General features: G+C 38.6%; 1 protein-coding gene across 2 annotated transcripts in view; it reads left to right on the forward strand.

The window, feature by feature from the left end:
• Positions 1–19278, forward strand: part of kcnh2b (potassium voltage-gated channel, subfamily H (eag-related), member 2b) — a 232764-nt gene that overhangs the window by 207435 nt on the left and 6051 nt on the right. The window contains exons 7-21 of one of the 2 annotated variants that reach the window (XM_087788776.1): positions 5958–6137; positions 7327–7430; positions 7512–7650; positions 9783–9937; positions 10032–10126; positions 10202–10342; positions 11256–11455; positions 15795–16047; positions 17161–17354; positions 17448–17550; positions 17636–17787; positions 17856–17994; positions 18075–18264; positions 18925–19030; positions 19124–19231. In XM_087788776.1, the coding sequence (XP_087644902.1) occupies positions 5958–6137; positions 7327–7430; positions 7512–7650; positions 9783–9937; positions 10032–10126; positions 10202–10342; positions 11256–11455; positions 15795–16047; positions 17161–17354; positions 17448–17550; positions 17636–17787; positions 17856–17994; positions 18075–18264; positions 18925–19030; positions 19124–19231 (2259 nt within the window). Of the gene's footprint in view, positions 1–5957; positions 6138–7326; positions 7431–7511; positions 7651–9782; positions 9938–10031; positions 10127–10201; positions 10343–11255; positions 11456–15794; positions 16048–17160; positions 17355–17447; positions 17551–17635; positions 17788–17855; positions 17995–18074; positions 18265–18924; positions 19031–19123; positions 19250–19278 lie in introns of both variants that reach the window. The other variant, XM_087788777.1, reaches the window with a different exon arrangement.

The following is a 19278-nucleotide window of genomic DNA, read 5'->3' on the forward strand; positions in this document are numbered from 1 at the left end:
GTGACCTAATGGCCCAAGACCAAATGCGTTTCTGGTATCTCTTGTGTTGTCTCGGGGTCAAGGTGAACCGATGGCCCAAAAACAATTGCGTTTCTGGTGTCCCTTGTGTTGTCTCAGGGTCAAGGTGACTCGAAGAACGAATGTGTTTGTGGTATCCCTTGTGTTATATCAGGGTCAAGGTGAACCGAAGGCCCAAGGTCAAATGTGTTTGTGGTATCTCTTGTGTTGTCTCAGGGTCAGGGCTAACCGAAGGCCCAAAAACAATTGCGTTTCTGGTGTCCCTTTTGTTGTCTCAGGGTCAAGGTGACTCGAAGAACGAATGTGTTTGTGGTATCCCTTGTGTTATATCAGGGTCAAGGTGAACCGAAGGCCCAAGGTCAAATGTGTTTGTGGTATCTCTTGTGTTGTCTCAGGGTCAGGGCTACCCGAAGGCCCAAGAACAAATGCGTTTGTGGTATCCCTTGTGTTGTCTCGGGGTCAAGGGGACTCCGATGGGCCAAGAACAAATGTGTTTGTGGTATCCCTTGTGTTATCTTAGGGTAAGGTGACCTAATGGCCCAAGACCAAATGCGTTTCTGGTATCCCTTGTGTTATCTCAGGGTCAAGGTGACCTAATGGCCCAAGACCAAATGCGTTTCTGGTATCTCTTGTGTTGTCTCGGGGTCAAGGTGAACCGATGGCCCAAAAACAATTGCGTTTCTGGTGTCCCTTGTGTTGTCTCGGGGTCAAGGTGACCCGAAGACCCAAGAACAAATGTGTTTGTGGTATCCCTTGTGTTTTCTCTGGGTCAAGGTGACCCAAAGACCTCCCTGGCTTCCATTAACACATATACAGTGACCTCCGCCAAAAATGTGAAAGAACCTTGTTAGCACTAACATATATACAAAATATATAATTTTTTATATATTTATTGATAGATTGATATTTTCATCGTCTAAAATGTTAAAAATAAATAATAATAATAATAATTTGACAGGTCGCAGGTCAGGTTGATCGGAAAAAAAAGGCAACAGAGATATAAAGACATATTTCATTGGAAACGTACACAACCATCAAAACACTGCTGCGATGACTTGCTATTCTGTAGCTATTGGTTGATGAAGCCTCATGAAACAGTTGATGACGTATCATGATACAGTTAATTCATGTCTAGGAGCCCTCGCTGATTCATCATCTTTGGCTCGATGAATTCTTGCATCATCTCCAAACAGAGAGAGCCCTTTTAAAATGACACAGTGTATCATGATACCTCATCAGCTGTTTCATGAAGCCTCATCCACCTATTAATACTATGCCTACAGTGCAGTTTAGCTTAAACACCCTCCTCTGAATTACACAATATCTGATAAATAACCTGAAAGTCTACAATATGACTCCGGCAAACAGCAACCGTATAGCGAAGAAAAATCAACCTCAAATGATCCTCACTTAAAAAAAGGTTTTCAATAAATACCAGTGAAACCTCAAAGGTGTTTCTTTTTTTTCTCCAGCTTCTTTCATATCATAATTTGAGTCAATATACTCCAATTTTTGTCACTAAGAACTTCAAGGAATCTCATCCAAAGGCAGTGCTGCCAGTTTGCACTCTCTGCAGTGACCTTTAAATATTATCAGAAATCCATTAACACATCTCTGCGGCGTTACAGCAAGAGTCACTGCTTTTGCTCTGATTTATCCGTTGTCACAACTTATCCCTTTCTTGTTCTGTGATCGCTACAAACCACAAGTAAAGTTTCGCATAACACTGATGGACAGCCGCAACCTTTCCCTTGAAATATATTTTAGTTTCCGGAATCATACATCAATGTCACTCAAATAGAGCTTTGAATAAAGTCACAAGGAAAAGCTGGAAGGGAAGAGAATAGTTTGACAGAAGCAGGTGAAATAAATAAATCTATTGCGGCAATAGTCAGATCTGTTTACGTTTTTTGGGGCTTGTGGTTGAAGAAAAAGAAAAAGTAGGACTTTATGTTCAAATTTGTAAAATCATAGTGAGTATTAAGAAAGAAAGAAATTGTGGGTAAAGTATGGAATAGAACAAGCGGAAAATAAAATAATGACAAGTTTCAAATTGAGCTAATTTTGTCAAAATGTGTTTAATGAACAGGATAGAACTTTTTGGATTTCAAACAAATAATTGGATGTACTGGAGTAGCAAATGATAAGATTGATTGACAGTCTAAGTATTTTATATTAAATAAGAATAATGCGTTGCAAATCCATCAAATCATTTCCAAAATACATTATTTTCCTTTCTAATTATTATGTTGTTTTTTTAATATACAAAGAGTTTTCACGGAACATGTTTGTTGGCGCAGCTTAGCAGGTCAGGTGACTAAACTGTGGGAGAGAGTGAAGGTGTGTTTTGGGGGATTATGGATCTTAAAATTCTATCTTTTTTTTTGTGGCATTCACTGATATCTGTGATGGACAGACTGTCGCTGTCCTTTTTAAACCGCTTCAGTTGTCCGCCTATTTCTTATTCTTGAGTCTGAGGAGCTAAAAATACAAACAGATTTGGTGTAAACAGCTGCCTCCCTTTCCAGAAGGTCCTGCAGCTGCTAACTGATCAGCTGCCCGGATATTTGGTTCAGCAAAGACTAATGATGCACAAAGGGAAGCTGGAGTTGCATTTGAATTTTTAGTTTCATCATAATTTGAGGTTGGCATGCGTTTGATGTTGAACGGCAAGTACCCCGATAATTCATCTTGTGGCAAACATTCAGATGCTATAAAAAAAAAGGTTAATGTTCACCAAAAACTAAACTATACAACTGAAGTATGTTGATATTATAACCTACAGAGGTTACATTGTTCCAACTTTGAGTTTTATTTCTAGCAAGAAATGATCTAAAATGTCCCAGGAAGCCTTCAAAAAGTAGAGGGACGCTGATGTTCTTTGAGGATCTCTCTTATCAAGATGTAGACTGATATCACATTCTGTTTGGACTTTCAAGGAAGGTCAGCGAAGAGTCTCACACTCCAGACTTAATCAGGTCTGCTCCAACACTTCGTTGTGGAATATATGTGTCGCTGTCGCAGCACATCTGACAAAAAAAGAACTCATGCAATCAAACAAGAAGCTGGGGAACTAAACCCAATTATATCACGAGAAGCAAACCCGAAAATAAAGTAAAGTTGTTATTGTTTGAATTTTACCCCGAAGATTAATCTCAATGTAGCTCAAGAAAACTCATTTTGGTTTAAAATGAGTTAACATAAAACAATTTTTTTCCGGAACTTCAGATGATTTTGCAGACTAGCTTACATATGTTAAAGCCACAATATGTACGATTGAAGATGTTTGTTTCTGGCTCCCCCTGTGTTTGAACAGCGTAATTGCAATGTTGTGAAAACACCAGCAAAGCTAACATAGTCTTCTCGGTACATTAGTCATTATGGAAATGAATGCAAACGCCCACTGTCGTGCATCAGTTTGGTCGTCCAGGTGAATAATAGTTAGAGAGTTTTACTGATGGCTAGATCTGGGTATAATGACCCGTTTCCTAAATCGATTCAATTTCGATTCATAAGGTTCTGAATGGATTAATTTTGATTCGATTCAGAATTTAGTCTTGAATACACTGTATACAATGAACTTTTTTCCCTCCTCATTTTAAACAGCATGCAACATGCAGCAGCATTATTACTTCATGAATACTTAACACTCTCCAGCCTCTCACTATGTTTTACCTCCTCTAGGAAACGCATCGCGACAGCCGAGGGTAAAGCATGCATTCGTAGCACCATGGTTATGACTGTACCTAAAGCTATGGCTGTTTAATGTGCTTTAAATCCAAAGTTCACTTGACATACAACAATAATATTATAACAACAATCCAACATTAACATAGAAAGTCCTCTAGATGGCACTTTGAGTTTGAAAATGAAGCCAGGTTCATTAATTTAGAAGATCAGAGCCAAAGATTATAAGCAAGTAAGTAAGAAACTTATGTTTGTAAAGCGCCTTTCGCAGACCAGGGTCATGATAAAGCAGAGAGTACCATCTAGTGGCCTTTTAAAATAGTATCATAATACCTCATTAATGTTTCATGAGGCCTCATCGACCCATCACTGGTACCAATCACCACAAAAAAATGTGAAATTGCACAGAATTTAACAGACATAATCGGAATCGGAAGTTGTAGGTTCAAAATCGAAGATGTTGGTTTATGAGAAGAAGCATGACCTTACGCTCATCGTCATATCATGACAATCTTAAACAACCAATCCTACGAAGAGATAAAGTGAGATTCTTCAACATTCGAGAGACACTCAAATTAAAACGCCAGCTCCTCAGGATCGTAAGACTGAAGCCAATCTATTGCCTGCCCTGGAGATAAGTTCATTAAAAAAAAAGGCCTCAATGAGTTCTCGGAAAGAAGGAAGGAAAAGGAAGGAGACATTTTCAGGATCTTGGATAGCAGATTCCGCTGTTGGTTTGATTACTAAATTATTAGCATCGCGACTCAGTGGCACAGCATCCTTCCCTACATGGGCTGTTCTCAAGGCTGTTGTGCATAGGTGCATCGTGGGATCATAATAAATCGTGCCTGCAAGGAGGAAGTCAAGGCTGTGATGGTTTTTTTTACTCTATAAACTGGCAGAAGACTTTAATGGACGTGAACAAAACAAAGGAAGTTTTAATTTATCGTGTCGTATTCTTGCAACAACAACAAAAAAAAAAAAGTCTGCATTGCAGTCGGATTGAATCACGACGAGCTAATCCAAAATGAAACGTGCATCATTTTTAACTCATTCGAGATGTATCTCTTTCCGATAATTATTTAAAAGGAGTTTCTCAGAGTTGCTGTCATTCACTGTCAGTCTCGGAGGCAGAGGAACGCTGACGGCTAATTCCTCCGAGCACAGATTCATTCCCGCTCTCATCCTGGCAGAGAGCAGCGCTCACGCTGGAATACATTACTGCAAGTAAAGCGCCTCAGAAGTGTAGCATAATGGCTTAGATCTCATTCCTGGGTGTGTGTGAGGGTAGAGGAGCGACGGAGGATTTGTGTGTGTGTGTGTTTGTGTTCGTGTGTGTGTGTCTGTCTAAGATTTGTTAATACAATGTTGCTGACTACGACAAATGTGGACAAACATTTTAAGCCTTTTCTATGATGTTGTCCTTCATTTTTTGCTTTGTATGTCTTGACTTGTGTGTGCTGTACTGTGTGTTTGTGAATGTGTGTGAAACGTCTGTACTTTTGTGCGTTTAATTAAGTGGCAATTGACGTTAGTACTTATGTTAAGGAGTGGCCTGTGGGCCACAGTCGGCCCTTTGACCATACTGTTGTGGCCCTCGTGACGAAATAACTAACAATACTATTTTGTCCTTTTTTATTTTATTTTATTCATTACTAGTTTATCCAGGAATAAATCCTTTTAGGTTTTTTAGGTTATTTTTTATCTGTTTCCCTTCTAGTCAACAGTCTCATCCCTTTAAATAGTTAATACAAAGTTAAAAAGGAAAGTTATGAAAATCAATAAAAAAAATTAAATTTCAGCTTTAGTTTAATTATTTTATTATGCCATAGATAATTACATCTTTATTTATAAATTCCCTATTACTTGTGTTTTTTCTTTCATCATATACATCATATATCTTGTTTTATGTTCCTTCTTTCCCCCGGCACGATAACATTGAATTGCCTGCCCCTGGTATGAGGTCTGTAAGTTGTGAAGGGATCTGATTTGGGTCGTGAAGATCCACCTAAAGCAGGTCAATGTCTTCATAATGGTTCTTGTCCTCATCACGTCGTTTCCATTGTTGTTCCAGCAATGAATAATGAAGTCGAATGTATGTTTTATAGAACGTGCATTGCTCTCTTTGTGGGTATCTTGAATAACAGATTTGATTCATTCTCTCTTGCACTCCTTTTAGTCGTGATTAAGTCGTGTCGTGTTCATTAAACTTGCTCTCCGGCTGATGTTGGAATCCCTCTGTCTCTCCACAGGTGCTGTCACTGGGTGCAGATGTGCTGCCGGAGTACAAGCTCCAGGCTCCTCGTATCCACAAATGGACGGTGTTGCACTACAGTCCGTTCAAGGCTGTGTGGGACTGGCTCATCCTGCTGCTGGTCATCTACACGGCCATTCTGACACCTTACTCCGCCGCCTTCCTCCTCAATGACCAGGTTAGACTAAAATAACCATCCATACTTACATTCAAACAAAGCTGGTGGTACAACGTTTGGTGGTTGACGAAGATATTTGCCTGGAGTTCCTTTGTTTATCCTGGTTTCCTACCACAGAAAAAAGAGAATTTCTGGAACTCCTGTTTTGTTCTCTGTGTTATCTTGACCTTTAAAGTATATATTTTATTGAGTATTGTTTTGATTGTTTAAGCGCTTTGTGACCCTGGTCTGGAAAAGAGCTATATAAATATGACTTGATTACTTGCTTATATATGTGAGTGGTTGTCCTTTGATTTGTGTCCTCTGGTGGACTTGTCATCTTTCCAGGGTGTCCCCCGCTTCTCAACCAACGAAACTGGGACACACTCGACCCCAAATCACATATTAAGGAAAAGGAGAATAAGATATAATAAGATAAAAAGATGAAAATTACAACTTTCTATTTTTGCAATATTTATTGTTTTGTTTTGATATACTCAAATATAATAACTGATGCATTACATGTAAATCATTGTAAATGTTAAATCATTAATGAAGTTCAAATGGCTTTGAAAATGAAATGAAAATTATTTCAATTCTTTTGTCCGATTATTCACGAAGCACATGTACATACCATGATAGCTAACAAGCTAATGTAGCGTTTTTCTATCTCTGTGGAAAAATGAAAAATGTCACTTCACTTGTCATGTTGTTATCAGGTTTGGTGGCTATTTACTTGTTTATTTTGTATTCTTTTGTTAATTGAATTTAACTTAATTTAGGTCATTTAGCTCATTTAGCAATAAGCGGGGTAATAGAGTTTCAAGTAATATATATTTAAAAGGTAAGACATATTACTAGAGTAAACATGAACTATGAAGATATTCATCTCATATATAATACTATCTTGGATGTTTACAAGCAGCTTTGCAGAGGACTTACATTAGATTAGATGGATGAATAGATGAATAGATGAATAGATGGATAGATGAATAGATGAATAGATGGATGGATGGATGGATGGATGGATGAACTTTATTGATCCCTCTGGAGGTCTCCTTTGGTAAATTGTTTACTTACATTACTTCTTTAATTTGTACATGTCAACATAACATCATCAACTCAACACAACAAATGAAGCGAAATGTTGATTTTTAATGTTAACTTCGGTCGAGTGCCGCAAGATAATGCTGTGTTTGGTTTGTTTCAGGAGGAGGTTGCTATGCAGAGCTGTGGATACTCATGCTCTCCTCTCAATGTTGTGGACCTTATCGTGGACATCATGTTCATCATCGACATCCTCATCAACTTCAGGTGCGGGTTATCATTTTAAGAAAGGAAAAAAAAAAGTATTTTTTTTAGAAGATGGTTTACTTATAACTCTGTTATCAACAGGACGACTTATGTGAACGTGAACGATGAGGTGGTCAGCCATCCGGTCCGTATTGCTGTCCACTACTTCAAAGGCTGGTTCCTCATCGACATGGTGGCAGCCATTCCATTTGACCTGCTCATCTATCGCAGTGGAGAGGAGGTATGTCGGTCCAGGCAGGATCAGAATACTTAAAAGGGATAGTTCACCAAATATTCAATTCCTCTCCTTTTTTGGAGTTATAGGCAAAAATAATTGTCCATAATAATTTAGCGACTGGTTCTCACTTGTCTTCGTCTCAATCTTTGTCCAAAAAGACTTGATAACATCAATATTTACTCTGTTCCGACATGATAAATTGTTCCAAGAAACAGTATACCTTAAGCTTGATGGTAGCCAGGTTGTCTCATGTGTCTCCGCGTTGAAGTGTCGCAAGATTTACGCTGATGGTCTGGTATCTGGTATCTTCTGCTAAAAAACAAGCTTACTAAATAGACTTGTTTAATTATTTCCCGAACAGCTCCTCATGTCGAGGCTTCTATACGATAAAGACGACGAGTACGGAGTTATTTGCATGTTTTTAAGTGTCTTTTTTTTTCGGATGAAGATGAAGATGAGTAAGCACTAGTGGCTACATTAGCCTTTTGTATAAATTCAAAAAGGAAGAAATGTCTCCCAACCCTTAGTCGACATGAGGGTGAGAAGAAAATGATTGAAATTTGATTTTGGATGAATTAATTAACTCTCTTGACTTATATAAATGTACAAGGTGAAATACATGATTTAGATTTTGAGGTTAAATATACGAGTGAAGTTTTCAGATGGGCTTAAAGGTCAAGATTGAAGGCGGGCAGAAAAAGAAAAGATATACCCTGAACTTTGCCAATAGATAATCTGGCAGGGGTTGTGGAAGTGAGGGGGCGGAGTCTGACTAATGAACAGAACTTCAGCTAAATAAAGCCTCAAGCTCGAAGAAATCTGTGAAAAGATGGTTATTCTTTACATCATGTGTATTAAAAAAATGAAATAAAAGTAACAACACACAGTGCCAGACATAGCACAGAAGTGTTTTGTATGAAAACTGCCTGCCAATAGCTATTTTAAAGTTTTAAAGTTTTTTGAATTCGTATCTTTTAACTGACTATTGTTCTGTTGTTTAAGTTCCTTGTGACGCTGGTCTGTGAACAATGCTTTACTTACTCTAATACAATATTTTAGTTTGAGATATGTCACGTTATTATTTTTATTTAGTTTCCAATAAACTGCTGTTAATTCAATTAATTTACTTTTTATTATGGGAGTTAACTAGATACTATAACAGAAATGTCAGTGAAAATCAAAAAAAGGTACCTCACTGATCGATAAATGTATATGAACAAATTAATCATACAAAGAGTTTTAAAGTGTAACAATGGACCGCAGTACTCCTTAGCACCATCTCGTGGCGAAGTTTTTATCAGTCTAACAATTTATCGATATTCTCTTGGAAAAAATAGTATGATATGAAGAGCAAACTGATTTAAAAACAGAACTAAAATGATAAGACCAACTCAACAAGTTTAGAGATCAGTTTGTTGCATAAATAGCTTAAAAAAGTCAACATTAAAATTGTCCATTTAATTGAGTTTTTGTTACACATCATCTTTTCGTCCTTCTGTACTCTTCAATAAGTCTATCAAAATAAGAAGAAAAAAACATCTTCATTTAGCATCTCAAGCCTCTAAATAAAAGGGGATTTCTTTTTGTTTACAAGTATTACGGGACAACTATTTGCAGCCGTTTAATATTCTGTAGGTTATTAGAGCCCACAAGTATGCGGAGGAAACCTCCTGAGCGGTTCCAGGAGGTGGGAGTCTGTGGGCAAGGACATAAATGACAGGAAGATAAAGAGGACGGTGTGAGTGAGGGACCCCGTGAGGATCCATCCTACATGAAAAAGATGGAAACTACGGCGCCTGAGGTTGATAAAAATCAATCTTCCTATATCCAACCGCACGACTCCACTCTATTTCATTGACAGAACACTGGGCGCCCGCGTTTGTAATTGCATTGGAAATATGAGGCTTTTATTCAACGGGAGAGGAACATGTGATGCTGAACATGAAGGGAATGGATGTGAAGCTCGGCGTACAATGGGTAGTGCTTCTGTGACAGATGGCATGATGATCAAGACAGTGTGTGTAGTAGTCTCAGGAGAGAAAATACTTTTAACTGTGTGTAACAAGAATTCAAATGGTGGCAGCGATCGCCTGTATTTGGGGTGTCAGACTCAACCTTTCCGTCTCTCATCGCAGACAACCACACTCATCGGGCTGCTGAAAACCGCACGTCTTCTCCGGCTGGTGCGTGTGGCCAGGAAGCTGGATCGGTACTCGGAGTACGGCGCCGCCGTCCTCTTCCTCCTCATGTGCACCTTCGCGCTCATTGCCCACTGGCTGGCCTGCATCTGGTACCACCTCCTGCTTCCTAAACGAATACGATATAATTGGCAAATATCTCATGCTGGCGTTTATTCCAATTGTATCGATTGTATGCTTTCGCAGGTACGCCATTGGCAGCGTGGAGAGAAACGGCTCGATCGGCTGGCTTCACACACTCGGGGACCAGTTAGGGAAAAGCTTTAACATCTCGGTCCCAGGTAGTTAGAAGAAAGTCTCCACGTTGTAAATGTGTGCGCAACATATTCATCGCTTGATTACGTTTGTTTCTCCAGGTTCGGGTCCTTCGATTAAAGACAAATACGTCACGGCACTGTACTTCACCTTCAGCAGTTTGACCAGCGTCGGGTTTGGAAACGTGTCTCCGAACACCAACTCCGAGAAGATCTTCTCCATCTGTGTCATGCTCATAGGATGTGAGTCAAAACATCGAGAGCACACGCGATATTAGATCCACGTGGCCTTTTGTTTTAATATTATTCTCGTCATTTTCATTATTTTTAATTGGCCGTGATTGAGTCCTTTTGCCAAATATTTCAATTTCACAGATAATGTCATCCTTTATTCGTCCCATACGTGGAAGAATATATTGAAATGATTTAACATTAAAGTGAGTTTGAAGGAGGGGGGGAATTATTATTATTTATTAATAAAAAAAAATGTATTATGCCAACTTTTTTCAATACTCAAAAAATATACATTTTAGAGGGCAACATATTGTTTGTGAGGGTTTTTTAAAAGGAGGTTTCCAGGGACCTGGCCGGGAAAAGCCTTTTCCTTCCATTCACTGTCACTTTGTCCTTTCAATTTTTAAGTAATACAAAAGGTATTTATCGTAATACTTAAATATTCTGACACCAAGTTTAGTCATTGGTATTTAATCATGAGGTGTTCAATTATTCAGCTTTTCTGCAAACTGTAGGGGAGAAATTTCCTCATATTTTAAGATGGTGTGGCAACTTATTGCAGAGTTTTTCAATCTAGACAAGGAAACTTTTCACTCATTGTGTGTAGTTCTTTGAAGTCCACATAACTCTTGACGCATCTGCAATGGTATAAGCCTTCATTATGAGGAGTTAAAATGTCAAATTAGGATCATCAGTAAAAGGTTAGTAATAATCAGTCTTAAATTTAGGCAAAGAAATGCCAGAAACTTCTAGTCTTAATAAGGATTTTACTCACGTCACACAGCAGAATTAGCTAGTGATTAATGATGCAATACAACAAATATTGCACAGCCATCCGTCAAAACCCTTCGGTAAACACGAGAGTTTGTGCGGTGTGTTTACAGAGATTGCTTTTGATCTCTTTTCTCTTTCTGCAAACCAGCCCTGATGTACGCCAGCATCTTCGGAAACGTGTCCGCCATCATCCAGAGGCTGTACTCAGGGACCGCCCGCTACCACACCCAGATGCTGCGGGTCCGGGAGTTCATCCGCTTCCACCAGATACCCAACCCTCTCCGCCAGCGTCTGGAGGAGTACTTCCAGCACGCCTGGTCCTACACCAACGGCATCGACATGAACGCCGTGAGTATTTCACCGAGTCGTTCCCACGAGAAATGCCTGTGAACACCCAAGTCCTGACGCACATGAATGCACACACCAGGGGAGAGAGAGGAGTATTTTTAAGGCCTGCGTTGTACGTTAATAGGATGAGTGGAAGACTTTCTCTCAGCATGGATGGTCCGAACCCATCAGAGAAAGTAGGATTGATGTGAGTATCTATAAATAATACGCGCACTTTCTCTCTTTCTCTCTAACAAACGGCCAGGTTAGTGCACCATGCATGGGTTGCACAAGCGTGTGATTGAGGAAATGATGCATGAGCAAGTTTAAACATTAACACGGCAGCTTTTTAAATAATACAGGTGGAGGGATTTACACCTTTCAATGTCTGGAAACACAACCCAAACATGATCACATTCACATGTCTCGCCTGCAGTTGATTCAGAACTCTGCAGCAAGAATTCTAACCCGCTCTAGTAGAAGAACTCACATTTCTCCGATCCTTAAAACTCTTCACTGGCTTCCAGTTTCTTTCAGGATCAACAGTAAAATTCTGGTTCTTACTTTCAGATCTATTCATGGTCAGGCTCCTCCTTACATCACTGATCTGATCCAGCCTTACACCCCAGCTCGGGCTCTGAGGTCTGTGGATCAGAATCTACTTATGGTTCCACGCACACGGCTCAGGACCAGAGGAGAGAAATCTTTTCAGGCTGTTGCTCCTAAGCTTTGGAACGATCTTTCTCTCTCTTTGCGCTTGATGGATCTACTGACTCCTTTAAGAAACATCTTAAAACGTTTCTATTTGTTCAGGCTTTTCCTTGATTTTCTGGAACTCCTGTGTTGTTCTCAGTATTATCTTGATCTTTAGAGTATATACTTTTTTGAGTATTGTTTTGATTGTTTAAGCGCTTTGTGACCCTGGTCTAGTAAAGCGCTATATAAATAAATATTACTTACTTACTTACTTACATGTACACGTATGAGATTTTCACGCATGGTCGACGTCAGGGAGTCTGTCGTGGCCACGAGCTGCTTCTACACGATCTCGGGGTCAAGCCCAGCTTCATGTCTTCTGGTGGTACCAGCCGAGATTTCTTTGACTGCAGCGTGACATTGAAGACACACATAGTGCACACACGCGTGACTTCAAACATGTCACATGTATATACGCTGGAAAATGTCTTTGTTGATGTGACTATCTATCTGTATCTAGGTTTACAGAGGACGAGCATTTCACACGCTTTAACACTGCGTCTTTTTACGATGATACGGCTAATCTTTAGATTATCAAGGGTTAACAGCCTCTAGGAGGCGCTCTAGCAGGAAGAGTGACATGGATGAGATAATGTACAGAGGAAGACAAGAGTTTAATCCGCTGACCCTCATGAAGGCGATCGATCGAAGTTAATGGTAAGGTGTTGGAGATGGCAACACAGAGAACTGACCGACAAATACAAGGTGCCCAGACTTCACTATAGAAGTTCTGGTGGGCATGATATTTGTATCTCAAGAAATAAGAACCTTGTGATATTCGTATCTTGTGATATTCATGTCTCCAGATACTAGTGGAGTATATGTATTTTTTTCTAGTCATGTAGTCAATGTTAAAAACTGTAGTGCTTCAGTTTAGCCACTAGGTGGATTCATTGTTCGCGTTGGCACAGGGACGGATCGTCACCAGAGGAGCGAAGACGAGTTCTGTTTCTAAAATAAAATAAAATGTTGCCCTTCTTTCAACGATATCAGTTGTGTCCAGATTTATGTTTCCACAACAGAGACTGAAGGACAGAGAGAGATATATCAATGAATACAATTGTTAGATATAGGTCGCCCTTTTTTTTCTTCGCTGATATACAAGACGACTTCTGTCGACAGAGTCATTTTCTTCTCTCTCATCCTCATTAACAATTGGCAAAAATAACCTAAACTAAACGAGGTAAAAGAATGAGAAATATTTGATAAAATGAGACTCTCAGTCCGAGATACTGATATCACTCCATGGACATCTATGGCTTATAGACAGGTACAGCCTACATACATACATACTACCTATATGTACAAACATTTTCTTTATTTTTAAATGTACTTTGTAAGGTTTGTATTAAGGTGCGTTTTAAAATAGGAAAATACGGTGTTTACCAGATATCCTTGAACTCGGTTCACAAGAATTGTTGCCTTAAACTGCAGATTCTACTGTAAACTAGAGTTTATTTATCCATATATCAGGAGATAAAGACCAAGTTATTAAAAACAACAGAATAAATAGATCTTCCACTATACCATAGATCCAGTGCACTGCTAAAACAATACTCTGAGGTGAAACTTGGAGAGTTAAGGTTGTTTACTAACTCAATATCAAACTCAATTTCTTCCCCAATAAAATGTATTGGTTGTAACAGACGCACTGTAGCATGACTTGATATATCTGTAGCTGCCGGCCGGTCGGCTGAAACGCTCTTGAGATATCGACAGTGTTGTAGATATTACAGCTTTGTTTCCTTTTTTTGACTGTAAGAGTTCCACCTCCATTGTTAGCTCGGTCCATTATTCACACGTCGACCCGCTGGAGTAAAGGCGTTGTTGTCAATTAATTGTTTAAATCAATAAAAAAAAAAGTCCAGTTACATTGCATTATTGATTATAATACATCTACTTGGCCTTTGTGAGAACTTCATTGGCTCGTGGTTTTCTTCTAAAAGTAGGTCACCTTGATTGATGATTGATGTAACATTTATTTTATTTATACAATTGAGGCTGCAGGTTCTCTGAAACTCGCTTGCACAACACGAACAGTAAAAACAAGCAAAGCTTTTGCTCCTTAGTTTGTGTATTGAGAATACTAACTATCAAGTCACCTTCTAATTGACCTAATGAATCATAGGACTTAATCTGTCAAAGTTACTACCATGATGTTTAAAGGTACTAGGAATGGAATTAATCCACTATTGAACCGCAAGCAAATATGTAAGGGTTGGAAATTGTTCTTTTAGCTTTCATATGCACTTGGTTGGTTGGTTTGGGAATTTAGCCAAATCTAGCTAGCATTTTAGATTGATGAAGTTGATAATACTGCTGACAAGGTCAGTTGATTTGTGTAGTGCCATTTATTTATTAAAAAAAAGAAAGAAAAAAAATCAATGTTAATCGTTCTGAGACATACAGTTATTTAAACACCAGTAGACCACTCTTGTTTTCTTCCATCAATGTTTAATAATCAAGTAGATAGTTGGTGGAATATGTTTGATATCAACTGGTAAATATAACTCCTATGAGCTATTTCTCTTCTTATAATAATATTTATTCAAACCTTAAGTTACCAGACATTAAAATCAAGAGAAGTTAAACAAAAACAAGTGGCCAAATGAAGATAAAGCAATGATAGCAATGATATTATTGAAGAATTAGCAAATGAAACTTGAGGCAAATATTCAGCCGACGGTGAATGAGGCGAAGAATAATGTTAAATAGCAGCAGGGGTGATTTTGTAAGTGTGTATATACAGTATAATATTTGTGAGTACAACTCTCTTGTGTACACTGAGCAAGGGGCTGTTGTAGAAAACTATTTTAAACCAGCTTAATATATTAATGTTTGTATCTGGGTTGTTGCTTTTCCTTCTAACTATATGTAAATAGATGTTTTGACCTTAACAATAATAATGACAAATGTAAAAACAGCACATTTTACATTTTTTACGTTTCAGAACAAGTTTTACCTTTTCAGCTCTTCTCCCATTAATATTTGGCAATTTAATCTTGTATACTCTGTCGTTTTTAAATAGTTTTTAAATGACACTTTTATTTATTTTTTTGTACCATTGAAAGTATTTAACATTTTGAAACTGTTAATTGAGTATCATTTTCATATAACACATTTATTTCTGTTTGTTGAAACTTTTCTTTTGTTGCGTGTGTATAAGTAGCTGCCAGTGTGTACCTGGACAAAATAAATAACCTATCCTATCATGTCGTCAGTGTTTTATACTTTGATAATGTCAAATGAAGCAACACTGTATTAAATCCATACATTTTCTGTCATCACTGATTAGGTTGTTAAAAACAGCAAAAGTAAATAGCATGACTATTGACAAAAAAATATACTTACTCTGCAACAACCTAGTTAGTTTATTTTTTTTAGAATTGTTGATTACAATCTGACATGAGACATGAGTGTGACTTGATCTATGGCTGTCACTCATCAGTTCTAACATCACAGCAGTTGCTTTTTGAACTTATTTACATTTACATACTTTTCTTCCACAAGTACTCACCTACTTCATCGTTTCAAACTAATTTATTTAACTCTTTAAATAATATTTTCTCGTTTTTTTTCATAAATCCCTCACTTCTGTTCGCAGGTGCTGAAAGGTTTCCCCGAGTGTCTCCAGGCGGATATCTGCCTCCATCTGAACCGGACCCTGCTGCAGAACTGTAAAGCTTTTAAGGGCTCCACCAAGGGGTGCCTCAGGGCGCTGGCCATGAAGTTCAAAACCACCCACGCGCCTCCCGGTGACACGCTGGTCCACGCTGGAGACGTCATCAATGCGCTCTACTTCATCTCCCGGGGATCTATAGAGATACTGCGAGGAGATGTAGTGGTCGCCATCTTAGGTAAAAAAAAAAAGATATTAAAACGTTTTGTAAAGAGTATTAAAATGGCTACTAACAGTTTTTATTTCACTGAATGTACCAGGAAACAAGTAAATGCTTTTATTGTTTTATCTTTTTATAAAAGGAGCTTTATATGATGGCGTAACTTAAAAAACAATAAATAAAAAGTTAAGTTAAACAGAAAAATATAAAATAAGCTTAAGATGCAATTTGATAGCATATCAAGTAAATTTAACTCATTTTATTTAATGGTGTATTTTAATAAGAAAAACTAAATATTTTAATTTTTTCCCTTTTTTTAATAATCTAATGTAAAATATTAAGTTAAGTAAGTAAGTCATTTTTATTTGTATAGCGCTTTTTCAGACCAGGGTCACAAAGCGCTGAAACAATCAAAACAATATTCAATAAAGTATATACTTTAAAGATCAAGATAAAACTGATAACACAACAGGAGTTCCAGAAAATCAAGGAAAAGCCTGAACAAATAAAAACGTCTTAAGATGTTTCTTAAAGTTAAGCCATGACAATATAAAACACAGTTAAATAAAGCTTATCATTTTATTCTGCAATATTGTAAAAACATTTCTTCCAGCTTACAGTTTTGATTGGTTCTGTTTTTTCTATTGTTTATTTTATGTGATATTTTATTTAATTATTTTATTCTGTACTGATACCACACAAAATCCTAGGTTGTGTTTACAACACTGGAAATAAAAGTCTCTGATTCTGAAAGAAAAATCCTCAAAAAAGATGTTTACTGGGTCAAATAATAACATTGTGAGTCATCAGAAACATTCATACATGATCTGTGACCTAATAAGGGCCTCATAAATACAGTCAGACTTTGCCCATGTCTGAGCTAAAGAATCCAAAGTGATTTACGGCAACCACGAATAGAAAAGTTTGTGTCTCCATCTAGCGGTTAAATATAATATTTCATTTCGAAACAGCTCTCCACAACAGAAGTCATTCCCTGGCTTTACTCACTATGGACTAATATTTTTATCATTGTTTTCCAACCCCTGAATGAACTGTGTCCCCGAAGGATGTTGGCCCCTTCATGCACCATGAAACTAAGTTGCTTATCATCTTTTTTTAATTCTCGCACAGGGAAGAACGACATCTTCGGTGAGCCCATTAATCTGTATTCCCGACCGGGGAAATCCAACGCCGATGTGAGAGCGCTGACCTACTGCGACCTTCATAAAATATTCCGAGAGGATGTTTTGGAGGTTTTGGACATGTATCCGGAGTTTGCCGACAACTTCTGGAACAACTTGGAAATCACCTTTAACCTGCGAGACGTACGTTTTTTTTGGTTTTGAAGTCGATCAAATGACTCTAGAAGTTTAAAAAAAAATGACGAGGATTGATGATGAGATTGGTTTTCATTTCAGACCAACATGATCCCGGGCTCTCCCAGCAGTGACGAATCAAAAGGCGGGGTCTTCAACAAACTACGCAGGAGAAAGTTATCGTTCCGACGTCGCACAGAAAAAGGTGAGTTTTTTACGTGTGAGAAAATGTGTTTGTGATAGAAATGTAAAAAAATATATTTGAACTGACCCACATGACTCGGTCGTAGATGAAGCAGACGCTGGCGAAGTTAAAAAGACCCACAAGGCTGTTCATCGCAGACCGAGGGAAGCGGCCAATAACCAAAAACGTGAGGATTCTCAGAAAAGAAAGTGGGCGGCGCAGCGAAGCTCAGTGTCTTCTCACTCCAGCGGGGACGAGGTACATTTGAAAAGCAGATTGTATTAAAAAAAAAACTTTAAGCTAACCTGAATGTTCGCACCTGAAAGGGGGAGGAGTCTGTTGTGACAACTCTGGCCCCTCCTCCCGCAATGCTGGACAATCTACAAGTACCTGCGAGAGAATTTTCTGAAAACGCTGAAAGGGACACAGACCCCAAGACAGGAAACACCTGCAACGCATTGTCAGGTAGATTTTTTTAGTGCAACTGTTTTTTTAAGGGAGGACCTCTTGGGACGTCTCATCCTCACCGTCTTCATCTCGCGCAGGTGCTTTCTCGGGTGTGTCCAACATGTTTAGTTTCTGGGGCGAGAGTCGGGGAGGCGGTCAGTACCAGGAGGTTCCGAGCTGCAGCTTGGCCTCGCCGCCGGCTCTCAACACGCCGCTGCACAGATTGAACAGACAACAACGGAACCAGCTGGACTCTCGTCTGGATCAATTGCAGAAGCAGCTGAACAGGTACGACGTCAGCTGTCGCTACTGAAGCTTTTCAAGAGCTTTTTTTACATGTTCGATGTTTGAAAAAGTCAGTGAAGGGGTTTTCGGATGCTTCAAATAGAGCTCTAGCAACAAGAGAGTGCCACCGTCTATCGGTCAGTTAGGAGAATAACTGGATTAAAAGACTTTAATACATTTTTAGTAAGTTTTGTTAATGGGATAAAGCAGTGATGGGGAAAAACATTTTCCTATGGTGCCATGAATCATCAAGCGAAAATAAAGAAGCAATAAAATCAAGCTCAATATGCTAAAAACAACAAAAAAACAGCTTTTTTTTCTCTTTTTTTACTAATAAGAGAGGACAGAATTTCTAAAACAGTAGTACTCCCATTCTTGGTCTGAATACGTATGTGTTGAGCGAGGGAATTTCGCCTCGCTACTGCCCCCTACTGTCACGTTGAGCTAATCGCTATCAGTGATATTTCAAGTGCAAAATAAAATAAATGGTTAATTATCAAATAATCATCTTGAGTAGCTTTATTGCCTTTTCTGTCTTTCTTTTTTTGCTTCAATCTTTGTTCTATATTCAGTGTGAACATTTCTTGTAAGCGCTTTGTGACCCTGGTCTGGAAAAGCGCTATACAAATAAAAATGACTTACTTACTTACTTCTTGTCTGCAGACTGGAGAGTCGCATGTCCTCAGACATCGGAGCGATCATGCAGCTGCTGCAGAGACAGATGGCGCTGGTTCCTCCTGCCTACAGTGCCGTCTCCTCACCACCACAGGTAAGAGGTGTACATGAACCATAATAAAACAGTGTTTGTTCACATGCATGGATGATTTAATACAACTGGATCAACCAAAACTGTTTCTTGCAGGCCTCACCATACCCTGGTCAAGGACCTTCTCCGGGTCCGGGTCCGGGAGAGACGCTGGTCCCTCCTGTTGCACCCATAGAGACAAACAACCTGTCTTCTTTATCAGAGGTGAATACTCTTTCACAGGTATCAGGTGACATTAATTTGTCAAATAA

The sequence above is a fragment of the Callionymus lyra genome, chromosome 4 (genome assembly GCF_982586985.1).
Source record: "Callionymus lyra chromosome 4, fCalLyr1.hap1.1, whole genome shotgun sequence".
Lineage (NCBI taxonomy): Eukaryota > Metazoa > Chordata > Actinopteri > Syngnathiformes > Callionymidae > Callionymus > Callionymus lyra.